Source organism: Lonchura striata, chromosome 2 (genome assembly GCF_046129695.1).
Source record: "Lonchura striata isolate bLonStr1 chromosome 2, bLonStr1.mat, whole genome shotgun sequence".
NCBI lineage: Eukaryota > Metazoa > Chordata > Aves > Passeriformes > Estrildidae > Lonchura > Lonchura striata.
The window spans coordinates 101,379,470-101,397,709 of NC_134604.1; the positions used below are offsets into that span (position 1 = coordinate 101,379,470).

The 18,240-nt window shown below is 38.8% G+C and overlaps 1 protein-coding gene across 1 annotated transcript in view; it reads right to left on the reverse strand.

Annotated features, from left to right (window-relative positions):
- Positions 1-18,240, reverse strand: part of SCML2 (Scm polycomb group protein like 2) — a 72,430-nt gene that overhangs the window by 40,997 nt on the left and 13,193 nt on the right. Inside the window, exons 2-5 of the mRNA XM_077781623.1 lie at positions 17,940-18,047; positions 11,181-11,249; positions 4,604-4,674; positions 331-565 (exon numbers count right to left, since the gene is read on the reverse strand). Coding sequence (XP_077637749.1) covers positions 331-565; positions 4,604-4,674; positions 11,181-11,249; positions 17,940-17,961 — 397 coding nt within the window. The 5' untranslated portion in view covers positions 17,962-18,047. The remainder of the gene's footprint in view (positions 1-330; positions 566-4,603; positions 4,675-11,180; positions 11,250-17,939; positions 18,048-18,240) is intronic.

An 18,240-nucleotide genomic window follows, 5' to 3' on the forward strand; every position in this document is an offset into this window, starting at 1 on the left:
GGCTCCCAACAGGAGCATGCATGGCATCATGCAACAAAACACAAGGCAGGCTGTGTATGAGGGAACACTTACAGAATGGGCACATTTAATATTAAGGGCCTATTAAGAAACACCAACAACAAAAAACCTGCTCATTGTTTTGTCAGAAGAATGAAAAGATAAGAAAAAGCCACAATTCACTTAGTCAGAATTAGTTTACTTACCTCTTTTTCAATTAAATAATGGTTTGATGAGATGTTCATACCACTGCATTTGCCAAGACAAAAAGCTAAATTTGACTTTCTGAAAACAATACTCCACACACATTTGGTCAACAGCTTTGTTACTTACCAAGTGGAGGCTGGAGCATGCCCCCTTTCTTTTCACAGGTCCCAATGGGCTGTATGTCTGAGGAATCCACAAGCCTCCAGAAATCATTTTTGTTGTCACTTCCATCGAGCCGCAACCTTAGCCTGGCACCAGTGATTCCGATGACAGTAGCGATACAAACTGAGGTAACATTGCGAGGATCGTGGGCTTCCAGTTTCATACCAACTTTGAAATCATTCTTAGGCGGAATTCTAGACTACAATAAAAGGTAAAAGGCTTTTTCTTATTGTGTTAATACTGCTAAATTTACCAGCCAGTTCAATAGACAGCTTTCTTTCCTCCAAACTTAGCATAAAAATGACAAATATGAAGAAGCTTTTAAACTTTTGAGTGTCTAGCAGCCAAGTCAGAAAAGGCAACTGGATAACCTACCAACTGCATAAGCATGATTGATTTCTAAAGAGGTAAGGATGCTAGGTAGGGTAACAAGGGAATCGTTATGAAGATGTGAACACAAGAGTGAAGTGAATGGAATAGAACATTAGGAAACATGACATTCCACTCAAAAAAACCCAAAAAGCCAAAACACAAACCAACACACACATCCAAAAAAAAAAAAAAATCCCAACCACAAGGTTTATTAGCTTCCAATTCAAAAGAAATAATTATCCTCATTATAATAATATTGTGGAAATCTAAACAAAATCTGTACCCTTCTGTATCAAAAAAAAAAAGCTTACATTACAGAGAAAGAAGACAGAAAAAGGAGTTACTGTTAGCATTTTTAAGACAGAAAACAGTCCTAAAGTCTTATAAAACTTCTGTGCTAATACAAAAACTGTAGATTATGCTTATTCATAGAGAACTGAATATAATCACATACATACAATTAATTTAATTAGCACAGGGAAAAGAAACGTGACAATTGCAATTTGGTCGTTAGGCAGAACTTTTTGTCACATGCAAAAGATGAACAAAAGAGGGTATTTTTTAATCATGTATAAACACACTACAGACAGAGATTGACTGAATTGCACTCTGATTACTTGCCTTCTGTCATATTGCAGGCAAATGACATGTAACGATTTTTAAAACTTTGTAGTAACACTAGCTGGGATGGAATGACTCTCACTTTTCTCTTTATTAGTCTCCTCATTTCCAGCCTAAATTTTATTGACGGAATTTTTGGCCAACACTATAATTTAATCTAGTTTTGCACTTTAGCAAATAAAACCGAAAGCTACAACTGACTTTTTCTCAGTACCTTTTCAGGAATGAAAATAAGTCAAGCACTGAAATTTCTCTTAGGAGATGATGACTATTCTCCTATCACCCTGGAAACTCTTCTCTGCAACTCTTCAGTACAAAGTTGGTTTTGAATACAGGCACCCAGAACTGTAAGCAGCATTCCCCATGACATTTAAATCCAGCAGCTACCCCATGCAGACTAACACAGTCTAACTTCTAATACAGGAGGCACCTTAGAATACCCAAAACTACAGGAACTCACAGGACTCACATGTCCCCTTGTGCCTAACCTGACCAGGTCAGGTGGGGATCCCACAGCAGGCAGACAAAGTGCACTTACGTGTCTGCAAACATAGGAAAAGACAGGAGAAATCTGCTCCTGCAACAAGTGTTAGTGATATTTTTTCTCCACCACATTTAAATGTCTAAAATACATCTTTCTCTATTTGCTATATTGTGCAGCTGGACTATTTACAACACACCCTGAATCAACACAGGAACCCTGGAGGAGCCTCAGCCCAAAAGCCAAAGAGGCGAGCAAAATTCAGTGAGCATCTAGCAGTGCTGAACTCAGACAGCAGGCTGGCTGAAAGGAGAGCCCAAGCATATTAAATTGAAAGGGCAATTCAATTTCAAGATATTGCTTGTCAAGCTGTTATTTTGTACAACATGGAAAAGCAACAGAAATTGAGAAATCAGGGAGTTTGTTTCTTTGTTTGTGGAGAAGGTGAACTCAAGGCATTCTTCCAAAAAGGTAAGTCCTCAAACTAGTTTTTCCTTAAATAAAATAACAAAACCTTGCTCAGTAACAGCTTTGCTTTAAGTTCTGCTCTAACCACAAGGGACTGAGCTTTTACATTTAAAATTTTCAACTGCCTGGGAAAAAGTTTTAGGGCAAGAAAAAGGAATATGAAGTGCATTGAAATTTTAAGTAGTTATTAAAAACAACTTAAAGCAACAGATAAAACACCTTCTAAATTAAGATAAATACTTTAATCAATTTCCATTATCTGTCTGTGTCTTAATTTATGGTAGAGGCTTTAATTTCTTGTTCCCAGGTATTTTTAAATTACTACAAAATTTAAACTTTTTAAATTCCCACGGGTCACAAATTCTAGAAGTAACTGTCAAATTTATTTTCTTGCTGCTCTTTATTTTCTGGCTGGTCACAGCAATGTATTTCTTCACATTACACAAAGTAATAATGACATGTACAATTCATGTGTAACCCAATAAAAGTCAAATTAATACTAAACAAAGCACAAGCACTTTAGGTTCAAAAAACTGCAAACATTATGTAGTGAGAGGATCTAGCTCTGCACTTATCACCATTGCGTATCACTTTCTACTTAAAGACTAACGCTTAAAAAATTAAAATCTGCATATGCAAATTGTTTTGAAATTTGCTGTGCACATAAATTAAAGCTCTTCTTTCCAATTCACACACTCCTTAAGCAAACCAGGTCACATGGATTTATCTCTGTTAATGCACGTCACCTCAGCACCTCTATTCAAGGCATTATTTGGTTGCTCAGTTCAGACTTTTTGAGCATTACTAGGCGAGAGGAAAATGCAAGAAAGACACATGGAAAGGCTTTTGAGCAGCTTTCTGTAGTAGTTACATTCCTTGGGTGCATATACTCTGGTCATGGTGGTTTATGGTCTGTGAGTATGGCATTAACCTCAGAAAGATCCAGGGACAACTTACAACCCTCTGCCTCTACCCAGAAGGAGTTTGAGGTGTCTGCCTTGTGAAAAACACATTCTGTGAAATTAATTTATGCAGCTCCACTCAGAGCCATGGACACTAGTGTTTTTAGCCACCTCCCACTGAAAGCAGCATGCAAGGGGCTCTTTGCCCCACATCTACAAAGAGCAAGCTGAGATTCAAGATCTAGCATGAAGAAATGCTACCACCTGTGTTTCTCTCTCCTAATTCTCCATTCCTGCAACTGCTTCAGACTCACCAAGTGATGGTTCCTCTCCTTCTCAGACTATTCAATTCATGCTGCTTTTTATTTGGGCCCCCACTGGAGGCCAGTATCATTTACAGTACAATCAGACCCCCAACAGACCCTAGAAAACAATTTCAGAACATGCCCAAGCCACTAAACTAGACATGCACTGCTTGTCACACCTATTACACTTCTATGAACCTGAACAATCCAATTCCTTAGCAACTATCTTACTAACACAGTGAGGGCACACAGACCAAAATGAATTTTATTTAATTTTACACAGACAAGATACACCTCAGCATGGGAAAACAGAGAGAAAGATGCCTAAAGAGATCGACTCAGTCTCCAGAGGGCTGAACAACTGGAGGTCATTAGGTTACACAAGATGGTAGATTTAAACTGCATCTGCAAATACATACTAAGTCATCAAGTAGGGGGGAATCAAATTTGTAGGCTATAGGGTAACACAAAACAGTACCTTAAACACATTAAACATCATAAATCCAGTACTTCCTTTGTATTCCCATATATTCCACTTGATTTTAATTTTTTTAAATTTTAGTATCTATTACCCCTAAGTAAAAAACACTGTTAAGAAAGAGATAAAATTAAACATATTAGAGATCCAGGAAAAAAGTGGTGACTCAACTCTACTACACACACATCTTATAGCTAGACGGAATTGAAAGAAATGTTTCAAAAATGGGGCAAAGACTCCTCTGACAATCAGCCAAATTTTAAATGCTTACTAAAACCATGGTAGCGTTAAGACTATTGAAAAAAAGTAGAAAACCTTTTTGAACACTGACAAAGCTATCTGTTTTCATTAAGTAGTTTTTTTTTTAAAGGAAAAACAGAGTTCAAAGACACAATTATAATGAAACCCTCAAAATTTGGCTCGAGGCAGAAACCAGGAATGAAAAAACTTCCGTAGCTAGTAACTGCCAAAACTGTAAGCTACTGATAACTACAGATGAAAAGAAGTCAAATGGGAAGTCTGTAAGCAGTCTAAATGAGAAAGTTTTTCTAGGATCACCCTGCAACAGGCATACAATACACACACACTTGCAAAATAGTATCTGGCATACCTGTCTGAAACAATGCAGAGGGGCAGCTACTGATTCAGTCTCTTTCAGATAATCATCCCAATTAAACTGTTCTGGAAGACACAAGATAAAAAAATACATAAACAAACATAAAAAAAGGAATTTAAATTAAATGAAGATTTGAGGAAAGAAAGGGACAGAAAACCCAACTATCTTGTAGAATATATTTTCTCAAGAGCAGAATCATTCTCAAATGGAAATTCCACCTTTGAAATACATACAGACCTTGAAGGAGCTACACAAGTAATGCTAGTTTACAGGGGTAAACACACAAAAGGCAAAATTAATATAAACCTCCCTTCAATTTTTTTTCTACATGTAAAACAATCCAAGTCAGAATATCTAGATTCAATATTCTGCATAAGCATCTCCCAAGCATCCTTATATAAACCACATTAGCTTTCCTATATCTTTGTTTCCCTAACAGGAAGGTTGATATGATGACCTCAATATGAGTACTGAGATGATATACACTGAAAAACAGAGACACATGGATACTGTTGAAATATATGCTATGAACACTATCCACTAGAAAGCAAGATTAGCACAACCTTCCAACTGCATCTTTGTCTCTTTTTATCTGAAATCACATAAAGGTTTATTTTTGTAGAATATCATGTAATATGGCATAGATTGGTAAACATTATGGCAATGTTAAGTAACAAAATAATGGTATTTTTTCCAGTGTTAATAGTGTCATTGTTTATGCGTATGGGCAAGTAGATTCTGCACTTGATTTAGTGTTACCAGTTTTGCATGAATGGAAAAATATGAAGAACCAATAGCAAAGATACAAGCAAGCATATTAATTATTTTAATATAAAGTGTAAGAGAAAAGCTACAATGTCTATAGCTAATACTTATGTTACTAAATTATCTGAGCGAGCTCTTTTGCTTATTTTTTTTTGTTTGGGCAGCCAGCATCTTTCTGATGTTCCTGAAAAATAAAGCACTGATGAACCCAAAATGATGCAGCGATGCCACCCAGCGGCTCAACAACAGACACTCACAAAGCCTAATGCAAAATCCTTGGGAATGATGGAGAGCTTGCTCCAGGTGTGTGTTCCAAAAACATCACTGGGCACAGACACTTAAACACATATCTGCAGTTCTCAGGAGAGAGAAGAAGCAAAGAAACAATCAGAAAATGGCAGCATTTTCCAGCACTTGCACACAGCTTCTCTGAAGGATGTGTAGTGGCTCAAACCCAGAGTATTCCTGCAATAGGACAGCATTCAGCTGACAATATCAAGTGCCTCAAGCAAAAGAGAACCATCCTCTTGGCCTGCTGGGTTTTGGTGAAACAGACTCAAAAATGTCCGAGTCATTTGTCCTTTGTTAACAATGGGAGAAGTCAGTAACAAGTCAGTAAAATGTCAAAAGATGTTAATTTGGTGGCCTGGAATATATGCAGGCTGGTAACAAAGACACTTTTATACAACATTTTGGAATTCCACCTATTTGGGAATGAAAATTTTTTACACATTTATATAGTAACACTGATTTTGTATTACTTACAAAAGGCAGGATACATTAACTTAAGCATATATTTTATATTTCAGGAAGGCCGAAACAGCTCTTCAGAGCTTTCCCCAGGAAGTAGCCTCCAAAATTGTTTCTCTTTTCATTAACAAGCCAAGGAGGGCAAAAATGTAATATTATGAACTGATAGCAAGGTTTTATCTCATAAAAATTTGTCTTGGACTCTAATAATAAAGCTGCCACTTCAGGTTGTCTTCTGATTTAAATAAAAAAGTTTTTTAATCAGAGTTTACCTTAGTAAAGTACCTAACTCTACATAATTAAATCTAGTCAAAAGATTAGATTAGATTAGATTAGTTGTGTCCCCAGCTGTCTCAGATCTAACATGATGTAAAAGCTGCAGTCATGCATAGCCTCATTGTGTTAAGGACTGTACAAATACTTCAGTGACATCACATTTACCAGGACAAACCGTCATTCACCGCCTCCAAAAAAATATATAGTAACATTTCCCAAATTATCTGAATTTTAATAACAGGATGGTAAATTTTGTGGGGTGACCAAAAATACAGAAGGAATGAAACAGTTTTGTTTTTTTCCAGGGGACATTTACTAGAAAGACACAGAAGGTAAGGAGCCAGCCACAGATAAAGCCAAGAGGAAAAGAACATTGCCTAGGTCTTTGCTTTAAATCCTGTCTATCAAAAGCTCTTGCATCAAGCAGTAATGTCCTGGAGTTAAAATGAGAAGCTCTCCACCTGTGAAGATACACTGTATTAAATTAGAATCAAGCTCTCAGAGATGGTGCTAATTATCATTTAATTACTGCAGTTATAGAAATAGAAGACACATGTACGTTTGCAACATGTAAGATGCAACTCTAGAAAGATAAGCACATTGAAAAAATATTTACATGAAAGCTTCTCTGTATTCTCAGTGCGCACATGTAAAGAAGCAATTGTAATAGACTTATTTCTAATTCTAAAGACCCTGAAAACATGCAGCTTCTGACAACTAGAAATCCTCAAGAAAATTAGCTCACACTAAATAATTTAATGTGCATTTCTCTTAACACTCAAATCTGCAGGCTGAATAAAATACCTTAAGAAAAGACTGTTATGCAACAACCACTCTATAACCCACCAGAAAAGTGAAAACTAGAGCGAAATTTTATGCTGAAGAACAAACCAGCATATACTGGAAATGGAACAAAACAAAACCCAAACCAGAAGGTAACTAGAACCTTTTGTAAATGAAAAAAAGTATTAGTTTAAAACCTGCATAGAAGTGAGGCTCTTAAACAGTGATTCAAACAAGCAGCAATGGCAAAAAGCCTGACTAATTTAAAAATGGAGGTACTGAGTTCATGTCACAGTTGCTTGCACTACTAGCACTGACCCATGGGTCAATGACCCTTGATGCTTTCTGCAATGCTGTATCAATGCCCTATCACTTCTTGTCAAACCTGCCAATCCCAAAGTAACTCAAGCTAGAAGGGACCTCAGGAGGTCTCTAGTTCAGCCTCCTGCTCCTCCAGGGTTCCATCAGACTCAATGTGAAGATTTCCTCATCAAGGAGGAATTTCTTATGCTCCAGCCAGTATTTGTCACTTCTCGTTTCACAGTGGCTCTGAGAGGAGCCTGGCTCTGTCCCCTTTCCATACACCTGACAGGTAGTTGAACACAGCATGACCATCTCCCACAGGCTTTTCCTTTAGCTGAAAAAAAAACCATTTCTTCTGGTTTCAGTACTGGGTTTTTGCGTTCCGGCTCCTTCAATTTTTTGCAGGACTTCAAGCCAGCCTACTCCAGTAGAGCAGTGCCTTGCCCGTACTGTGCACCTCAAAACTGAAGACAGCTCTGCAGATACAAACTCCCCAAAGCAGGAAACGCCTCCTCCCGGGCCGCTGCCCGCAGCATCCCTTTGCAGTTGAGCTCTTTCACCACAAGAGCTCGCTGCTGGCCCACGCTCAGCCGTGCCTGCCGGGCTCCAGGGCTCTGGTGATAAATTCCTGCCCAGGCAGAGAGCCTCCCGCCCGGGCTGCCCGCAGGGCTCCGGGCTGCCCACAGGGCTCCGGGCTGCCCGCGGCCGAGGACTCTCCGCTCACCACCAAGTCTCAGCATGGTCCTGCCATTCCATTTCCCCAGCACTGACAAATCCATCTGAAGGGCAGTCCTGCCTCCCAGCTTACTGGCTGCTCCTCCCCAATAGATGTTACCCACAAACTGGTCTGGCAGTGTGTTCTGACCAGTTGTCCCCATCTGACATCAGCCCCATCTTAGCATCAGCCCTAATACTAACCTCTAAGAAATGCCACTAGCTACCATCTGACAGATGGACCTTGCACGGCCTGACAGTCCAGTTAATTTCTCATCCACCTATCCAAACCACATCTCAACAGTTTGCCTGAAAGGACGCTACAGAAAATGTACAGGAAAGCTTTGGTAAAGTTGACATGAACAACATCCATTGCTCTCCCTTGTTTCCAGAGTAACTGAGCACAAAAGGCAATCAGTCATGCACAGTTCGCACTTGGCAAATCTACCTCCACTGTTCCTAACCTCATTGTTGTCCTTTATTTGCTTAGAAATGGTTTCCAGAAATATTTTCTTTATAGTCTTCCAGAAGACTTAAGATTGGGTAGGCCAACCTGTAATTCCCCAGGTGCTCCTCCTGTCTTGTCCTTCATGACAGTGCATACTATTTGACCTTTTTCAGCCATGGAGAAACTTCCTCAATCACTACAAGTTCTCCAAAAGAAGCGAGAAGCCTCTGTGTGACATCAGCACCCTGGAGGTGTCACATCTGCTGCCATGAATAAGTGAACGCACAGTTTGCTGAAGTACTTCCCATCTTTTTTCATCATATGTAATTCTCCGATTTAGTGTAAGTCAAAAGTTTTACAAAATTTTAACTGAAGATTTAAATTATGAATTGTCACTTGCAGACTGGTACAATTTAAGGTCCTGGTTTATTCAGGCTAATATAATATAGTATCACCATAGCCTAAATGCTGTTTGGGCAGATAGAACACATCATGTCTTCTCAGACCACCCCTAGATTCCCTTGGCACCCATCTGAAACTTTGGACACGAAGATGCCTCTTTTCTAGTCTTCATCACACAATCTTTCTTCTTCAAAAATGAGATTTCCTTATAATTTTTCTTCACACACTCTTGCAAATACAGCAGTTTAAGTGTAACGTATTTCATGCTCCGCTTTACACCTTGTACTTCTTTCTATATGCTGTGATCCTTCAATTAGAATTTTTCTCCTCCTCATGTCTTTCTCTACTCACTTTAGTCTATTTTTTTAAACTATTCTTCTCACACCCCTTTATCTCCTCCTTGACTTTTCCTATCATACATTCCCCTGGAAACTCTGGAGACTTCTCTGTTGTTAGTCCAAAGCATTGTATGGCATCTTCATCTAGCATCAAGAGGCTCTTTCTGCTCCTTTGCCACCAACAAGCAACAACACGGAATAAAAATTATTTCATCTGTAGAAAAGTAGAGATCTTGCAAGAAACTCCTCTCTGTTTGACAAAGCTGAGCCTAGATTTCATGAGGAAGTTCAGTTCCCAGACACTAGGTTAACAGCACAGATCAAGTCAAGAACACAAACACAGAATAAGGCTTGCCTGCTTAGCACTGCTTCCCCACAAAGCTTTTTCAACACCTTGCTCTCGACTGCAGGAGGAGGCAGGGACATTTTCCAGTGACTCATAAAATATGATTATCTTATCCCCATATGAAGAGCACTTTGCTGGTGGGGGAATGTCTTACAGCACTCTGTCATGTCAAACAACATTATTTAAAACAGACACGCTGAGTCTAGTTTGACTGGAGCTCCTTATACACTGCAGAAGAGGGAAAAAGAGACAAATATGCTTCTTTCTCCGGCTCAAAGTAACAGGGACAAATAAAGATGACTGCACAGGTTGTGGATTCTCCTCCTTTGGAGATACTCGTAAGTTTTCTGGACACAGTCCTGAGAAACGTGCTCTAGAGGAGTCCTGCTTGAGCAGCAGGTTGGACTACAATGACCTCCACTGGTTGCTTCCAACCTTACCCATTCTGTGATGGCCAGAACCCAAATAAATGAAAAAATTAGCTCTGGAAAATGTAACAGCTGAAGGCTGTACTATGACTGGTATTCTTTTTGCAAAGTCATTACCTCAGTTACCCAGCTAATGTGTCAGTATCCTGTCATGATTCATCAGTGACTATGCTACTTGTCTCCAATGGTACCCAAGAGGAACCAGACCACCTATCAGGAGTCAGAGGGCACAGAAAAGTGAGCAGAGTGAGTTTAAATGATTCATTTTTTCAAGAACTCCTGAAGAGATTTTGTACTCTAGTCAATACTACCCATGACATTTCTTACTGTCCAATTCAGACAAACAACGTGAACATGCAAAGCATATCTAAGGATGTTGCTGCTGTCCCACTGCAGCACCATAGAACCTACCCTGACAGCAATCTCATGTATACACTGCCTTATGGCACCTGCTGTGCTTAGTAGAGGCTAAGTTAGCCAAGAATCTGGATAATTTCTAGTTTTTCCTCCGTTTAAAAAAAACCCACAAATTCTGCTTGCACATCGATTATTTAAAGTAAAATTAGAATCCCAGGCAATTTAATCCAGTTAGCAATCCTAAAAATTCAAGACTATTGAACTGAAAATCCTTCTTTTGGTACCTGGAAACACATTAAGGAAATAGAGGTAACTGCAGCAGAAAAGGCATGAGACCGAGAAATACATGATGAGAAGAACAGACAAATCAGTAACAGTTTAAAAATAATAAAGTTTACACAGCATCTTTGATTGTACATACAAAGAGTACTTATCTTGGCTATTAAAACTAGCAGGTTCAACTCAAGCAGTTTCAATCATCACTTTCTATACCAAAACATACTCTCCTAACAGCTAGACAAAAGCAAAGGTATGTTTTTAACTATCCACCATAATAACCCAAGCAATTCCAACAAGAAAAAGTCAGAAAATAGTACAATACAAACACATATATTTTCTTTTAGAATACCTTAACTAAGAACCTGACAGCTGCAATACCTACCACTTTTTAAAGATGGGTTGCTTGCCTGCAGATTCTTTCCATCTTTCTCTTTTTTAATATTCTTTGAATCTAAAAGACAAGATTCCATTACATAATAAATATAATATTCACATCATAATTATGTCCAGCATAACACAGAATGCTTTCAGACAATACAGAATATTTTGTTGACTTTGATTCATTTCAGTACATAATCAAAAAGGTATGTAAATTTAATCACAACAGTATTTTCCCTTCAAAATAAATTGAAAAGTACAGCATGAAAAATCAGAGCTTTTGACTACTTTGCATCAATTCTTAGAGTAAATCTAGTTGCAGAATACAGAATATCAGTTCCACAGACAGAAATCCAGTCCTATTTTTAAACAGTTTTACTTCAACCTACACAAAATCTGAGATCCTAAAGATCACTGGATATCTTTAAACATTGGTTATACACAGATCACTGTCAACGAGAAACAAGGAAAAAAACAAACCCATCCAAAAGCCATATTTCTGAGTTAAATATTTCACTCTATATTGAGATTCCTTAATACTCAATATTCTAAATATAAAATTCTCAAATACTCAAAGCAGCTATCTCAGCACATATCAGTTAATTAAAAGAATCACTCAGAAGAATCTACCTTCTCTATCATTAATCTCAGCACATACTCAGAAAGGGGTCTGCCATATTTAATTTTTGATGGATTTCAGCATGTATGAGATGCAGAACTGGGCAGCTATAATGGAGAAGACTTAGAGAGACAACTCCACTCATTCCTTTTTAAAGACATTCTTTGGTGACCTGCTTTTAACACTCGTGGACTTGAGTGCAATTCAAATACGATATCGACCTCACAACAAAAATGCAAGTACACTTTCAGATCTAAAAAGCTTTTTTGTTTTTACCAAGATCTGCATAGGAGAATAACTCCCTTGGTCTGTAAATGCCTTACTACTGGGAATGGGGCTGTTCCTCTATTTAGGCTTGTGCCTAACTCACACCTTGGGTTATCCCACTTAGCCTGAGCTGGTACAGGTGAAGGGAAGGCTCACTTTTACTGCAAGATTGCATTAGCAGCCAATTATTAAGAGCTGTATTCACTTGCTTTTAAGTCTACAGCAACTGATTGGCTTGCTCTTGAAATAAAAGCACTCCTGACCTAGAATGTGAAGATTTTGGTGACAGAAACTCTTAAAATATCATGAGTTGTTCTCATTATATTTATGCAGCAAAGACTAAGCCCTAACAGTGTTTCTTTTCTTTAAGTAAAGCATTTCTTGAACATACTGACAAGCAATGTGTGGTGTTCAGCACTTCCATCTCACATCTTTCATTAGCAGGAAATTGCCACATAATGCAAGAGCTGAGTCATGACAGTCCTCTGTCACCAGTCCCAAAATCCTCCCCCAGCACTCAGTGAGGAGAAGATAAGGCCATCCACGTGGCTCTGTGCTTGGTAGGATGTGATGCCCCTTTGGTCAGAGCACAGCAATGGCCAGGGCACCCTTGGGGGTGGCCCGGCAGGACCTCACCATCCAGAGCCACCCCATCCCTCTGTCCAGGAGCTACCAGGGGCGTGGCACTGGGGGCAGCCCCAGCAGTGGTGGACATCCCAGAAGACAGACTGGGGCTGGGATGGGACATGGGGCCAGGGCTGTGGTGATCTGGGGACTGGCCCTGCTGCAGCATCACTGGGGCAGGGGCTGACAATGGGGTCCTGGGCAGGGCAGGTGGAGGCCCCGGGTGAGTCAGGGTCATTAAAGCCTATTAGTGTACTCAGGACCATGAGACCTTCCAAGAATAATCCAGACTTCACAGTCCTACAAAATCAATGCACAGCTTACATAACTGCTCAAAATACATTGCAAAAATACCACCCCTTTCTCCTAAAGCAGACACAGACAGAACTCCAAGTCCCTTGAAAAGGAAACAAAATGCTATGTTTACTCCTTAACTTAATCTTCTTTCTTGATTTACATGCTCTTTCTTTTGGAAGAAGTTTGCTTTGGAAAATGTTCTATTATATAGATTCCTGAAAAAAAACGTTTATGAAGGTCAACTTCAGATGGAACTGCTGAAATTATTTGGGACAGCACCTACAGAGCTCTAACCTCAGTACCTCCTCAGCAGTAGGGCTTTAACCCGTACAAGGGGATACCCGACAACTACGTGTGGGAATCTCAGAAGGGATAATGCTAAATCTAGTTCAGTAACACCGAAAAGATGCAAAGCTAATGTTCACCTTCTCCATCATACAGGTCAAAATATATTTCATCCAACTTCTTTGGGACTGAACTGAATCCAGCTAATTTTCTACTGGGAGCTAGCAATCAACAGCAAGACCTTTTGCCATGTTCTATAACCTTAGTCAGTATTTCCCACAAACAGTCATGGTACTAAGGCAGACATCAGGCTGTCAGCTTGCAGAACAAATAACTTCCCGATATGACTATGTCCAAAAAGGAAATCAATAATCTCTTATGTGGAACTCTGTTGGAACTCAAAATGTCTCTCAGACATTTTTAGAGGTTCCAGGCCTTGGTTAGAAGCATTTTAGACCCTGGCAGGCAGCTGGAAACAGCTGTGATTTTGAGTTTGAGCCATGGAATGAGTTACCAACTTTGGAGGTGGAACAAGCAGTCACAAAAGGTTAGATAATATAGTAAAAGTAGTTACAAAACAGAGGGGAAATTTTTTTAGTATTGTACAGGGGGGTTTTAACACTTGTACAGGGGGGTTTTTACTTTGTACATGGGGGTCAGAAGTTCTAAGATGCAGGAAAGTGGGCTGATCCTGTTCGTCCTCCTTCTTCTTCCTTGCCTCCATGTTCTTGGTGATGTTGGCACTCACAGATTGGTTTAGAGTAGAAAAGCACTTTGTAATATAGGTAGTAGGTATTGGGGGAAAACTATAAACATGTAATACATAATATATCATATAAAAGATAGCAGCAGCCCTGACGGGGGGAGAGAAGAAGAAGACAGCAGACAGAGAGGATGTCAGGGTGTGTGTGTGCCTCTGTCCAGGCTGCTGACCAAGCAGCCGCAGCCTGAGAAGACAATCTTTTAGATAACTCACAATAAACTGCCTTGAGACCAAACAGCAAGAGCCTGCGGAGTTTTTCTTTGGAATCACAGGTTGGAGGAGGAATTTCACCACCACATGGGACCCCAGAGCAAGGCTGGGGTTCCCACAGAACTCCATTGAAAGAAGAGAACTAATATAGTAACTGCTTCCTGCAAACACCCAAAGCTTGAAAGGACAGAGTCATGAAAGAGTATGCACCGAACAGTGCCAGATTAAAAACAAGATGACAGCTTTTCATGATGAGAGACATCAGGAACAGGTGAAAGAATGTGAAAAGCTGCAGCCTGGACACCACATGTGTTCTTGCTGACAATTGCTACACAAATTATTTATTCCCTGTACCAGCTAGCTTTAGTGCCTCTTTCAAAAATATCACAGCAAATATGAAAGTTGAAACAAAACACTCTTGGCAACATATTTTTCTTATCAGCTATTAGAAAACTACAAGAAAAGAAGAGATAATTCATAAGAAGTGGATTTCTCAATAGCATTTTAAATGACTATTTCATTTGAGGTGGAGGCATTTTCATACACAGTAAACACAAAGCACTGTCACTATCACTTGTTTTTGATGGTAGGGAATCTCCTCTTTAAAATGCACAAATAAATCTCCCCCAGCATATGCAGAAGCATCCAAGAATAAGTCTGAATAAAACCAAGACTGCTTTCAAAGGAATCCCTTGCTTTGATGCATTCCAACCTTCATCAGTGGGAAGCTGGGAATACCATTACAAAGCTGGAATGTTTTGTATCAAGAGATGCAAAGCTACTAGAAGGAAGAATTACCAACCTGTTTCCACATCAGATACCCTGTATCTATCTATTGCCACCCCACAAAACTTTCCCCCAGTCCGTATTTCACAGTCATTACTTCACAGTCTATACTTCCCAGCCTTGTTCAGGTGTGCTTTTTACAATGTTGGCAGTTAAACTGGATAAAAAATTATGGTTTATTTTTAAAAAATATATAAAGAAAGTAAGATTTTATTTAAAGCCAATTTTATAAATATTAATTTTTATAAACATATGGAGTTTTTAATGCATACCAATCTATATTTTAAATTTTGATATCCTATATTTTTAACAAATTTAGCTTCCAAAGATCACAGAAAAAAATTAGACAGAAGGCTATTATTCAAATCACTGGGCTGAACAAGATTACGCTCTCTGCACATGATCCTCAGCTTGGTCAAGTTTTGAGGTCAAACTTCAAAAAAATAAGGTAATGAAAGACATAATATGTACCTGTAAATAACTGTGCAGGTACAAAGAGTATTTACTTTTCATCCCGTTGCACATTCAGCTCCTAGCCACATTCAATGGCCAATTCCTTGAAACTTGAAAAATTGATTTGAAAATAAGAACTCTATTTATATATTGGAGACAGAAGAGACTTATTAGTCCTACAGTCTTGAAGCTCATGGTAACAAAAAAAAAAATAGGTCAGCTTAATTAATCATCTATCTTCCCCTGTCCATTTTTAAAGGGAAAACTTTCAGCTTATTTCTCATGTAAAACACCGCATGTGTTAGATCATTTGCCAAAACAAGAATTAGAACTGAAATTTTTAATGAAATGGACTTAATCAAATGCTACTCAGCTCTCTAAGAAAGCAATGAAGAACGGGACACCTATTTCAAAAAAGTTTTGAAAATAAAATAATACATATAGGTACACAGCATTTATATATTTGCTATGTATCTATACATATTTAGCCTATACCACATAGAGGCTAAATACCCTATGAAAGATTTCTTTCTTTTAGGGCAGCAAGATTAGAGCACAGCATATACTAAAATTCTAAAAGCAACATATTCTATTGTTCACCAACTATTTATTTTTTAGAGTGTGCTTCATAAGCTAAAGCTTTAGATAGAAGACAAGATTAGAGTAAGATTATTTACCATAGTGCTTTCTGCTTACTGATTCAAAACTCCGTGCGTTTACATTACTCCCACCCTATCTGTAACCACAGAGTTTTGCTGATAAGATTTCTCAACAGAAGACAGGCAAGATCAACCACATCTATCATTTAAGAAATTAGAGACAAGGGAGGAAAAAAAGGCGAAGCTATCCTGACTGACTTGTGAATACCAAATTTAAAAAAAAAAAAATCAGATAAAGTAGTGGTAAAGCTCTGGAGCTCTGGGCAAAGATAATCCTGGTGACCCATCGGTATTTCCTCTTATAAGCTCCCATACTGAACTGCAGTTTCTTGCCTGAGAAGCTTTAAAAGTTTGCAACTTCTTTCTAGAAGACTTAACCTTTCTGCAAACTAGATGACTGTTTTGTCCAAGTGATGGCAAACATCATGTCTTTTAATAGCAATAGTTTCCATCCCAGAATAGTGTGTTACATGTAGGGAAGGCACATATGTGCCATCTACTCATTGTGCAGTGTGGGGAAAATTAAGTTCACAGTCATGCTTTCAAGACTTCTGCAGCTATCCCTCAGCCACCTTGAAGTCTTCAACTCTTCTGGGTCTTCAAAACATGGCAGGACACCACTCTTCTCAAACAAACCCCTTGTCTTTTCCTGATGTATGTGAAATACCTTTGGGTGACAAAACCTTTTGCTCTTCCCATGCCCCACAATACTTGCCCTCAAATCAAATTTACCAAAACAAGTCCAAGACTTACCATTGTTCAGGAAGGGGCCTTCTTCTCACTCCCTATGACACAGGGCTGTGAGCAGCTTTCGCCAAGCCTCAGTGCACACAGCTGAGAATATCCAGACAGAGTGAATATGAAATTTCTCCTTTCCTTTCTTTTTGTGCTACCCTAGTGGGATTCTTATCTGCTTGGAACAGCCAGTCTCTTTGACTATATTTAGACAACAGCCATGCAGAAAACCTACAGGAGAAGGGGTCAGACTTCCTCCATAAACTCCTGGTGCAACAATTAAACGGATGACTCCTGCCATTACAGAAAATCTATTCTAGCAAAAGACAATTATTTACCAAGGGAACACACAAGCAAATAAAGCAGCTTGGGCTGAAGGTGGTAAGCTCAAGGAAAGTACAAAAGTGCTAGTAGTCTTTTGTAGAGGAGGACTACCAATCTGGAAGCTTCCAAAAGAGCAGCAACATGGTTTCAGAGAGTGGATCTTTTGCTCTTCATATTTTTTTTGTTTCACCAGCCCAAACACTCTTGTTTCTTCTTAAGTCTCACTCTCTACTTTAGCTCTGAACTCACAATCAACATCTGTAGACGCGACACAACAGAAATCACACCTTTGCAGTACACCGTGTACTTGTAGGTGAATTTCTTTTAAAGTGTGTGTTTTATCTTCAAGACATTTGCTAATGCCATCCATTGTGATAAAATTTGATTCTTTGTACTACTTAGTTATTATTCTGCTAAATTATAGGCAACTCCAAAATAAAGCCCCAAGTTTTATTTAATAGCACATCTAGACACATTCCTCAATTTCAGAGTGCAGTAATGATTTCAAGGCTGTCACAGGACAGAATTCTTTTCATTAAATTTGTAGAACTCAAGACAGCCAAATTAAGAATATAAACAATGTGAAGTTTGAACTCACCTGTATTCAGCAGCGATCACAAACTGTCTTCCTTAATTTAACAGTATGGCAAATTATCATGCTGTATCGCCACCAGCTCCAAAGAGAGAATTTAGTAGGTTCCCCACTTTCTTTCCTCTTGGATTAAAGCTACCAGGCCTTACCTTTCGCTGATGTTCTCCCCATGGTAACACTTCTGTGATCTCCCCTCTCACAATAAAAAGGCTGAAGTTGAAAGACCAGTTAATTCTTCCTTTCAGCACAACAGTTTCCTGTGGAGCAGTAATACAACAAGTTAGGGGGGGAGGTTGTTGGCATTTGGGTTTTCTTTTTTTTGGAAAGGATGATTTTTTTTGTATTGGTATATAATTATCTTGCTGGTTTTAAATTACAAGTGTTTAACAAACGATCTGTAGGAGAGTAGTGTGAAAACAACAGTTAAATAAAAGTAGCAAAAATACCAAA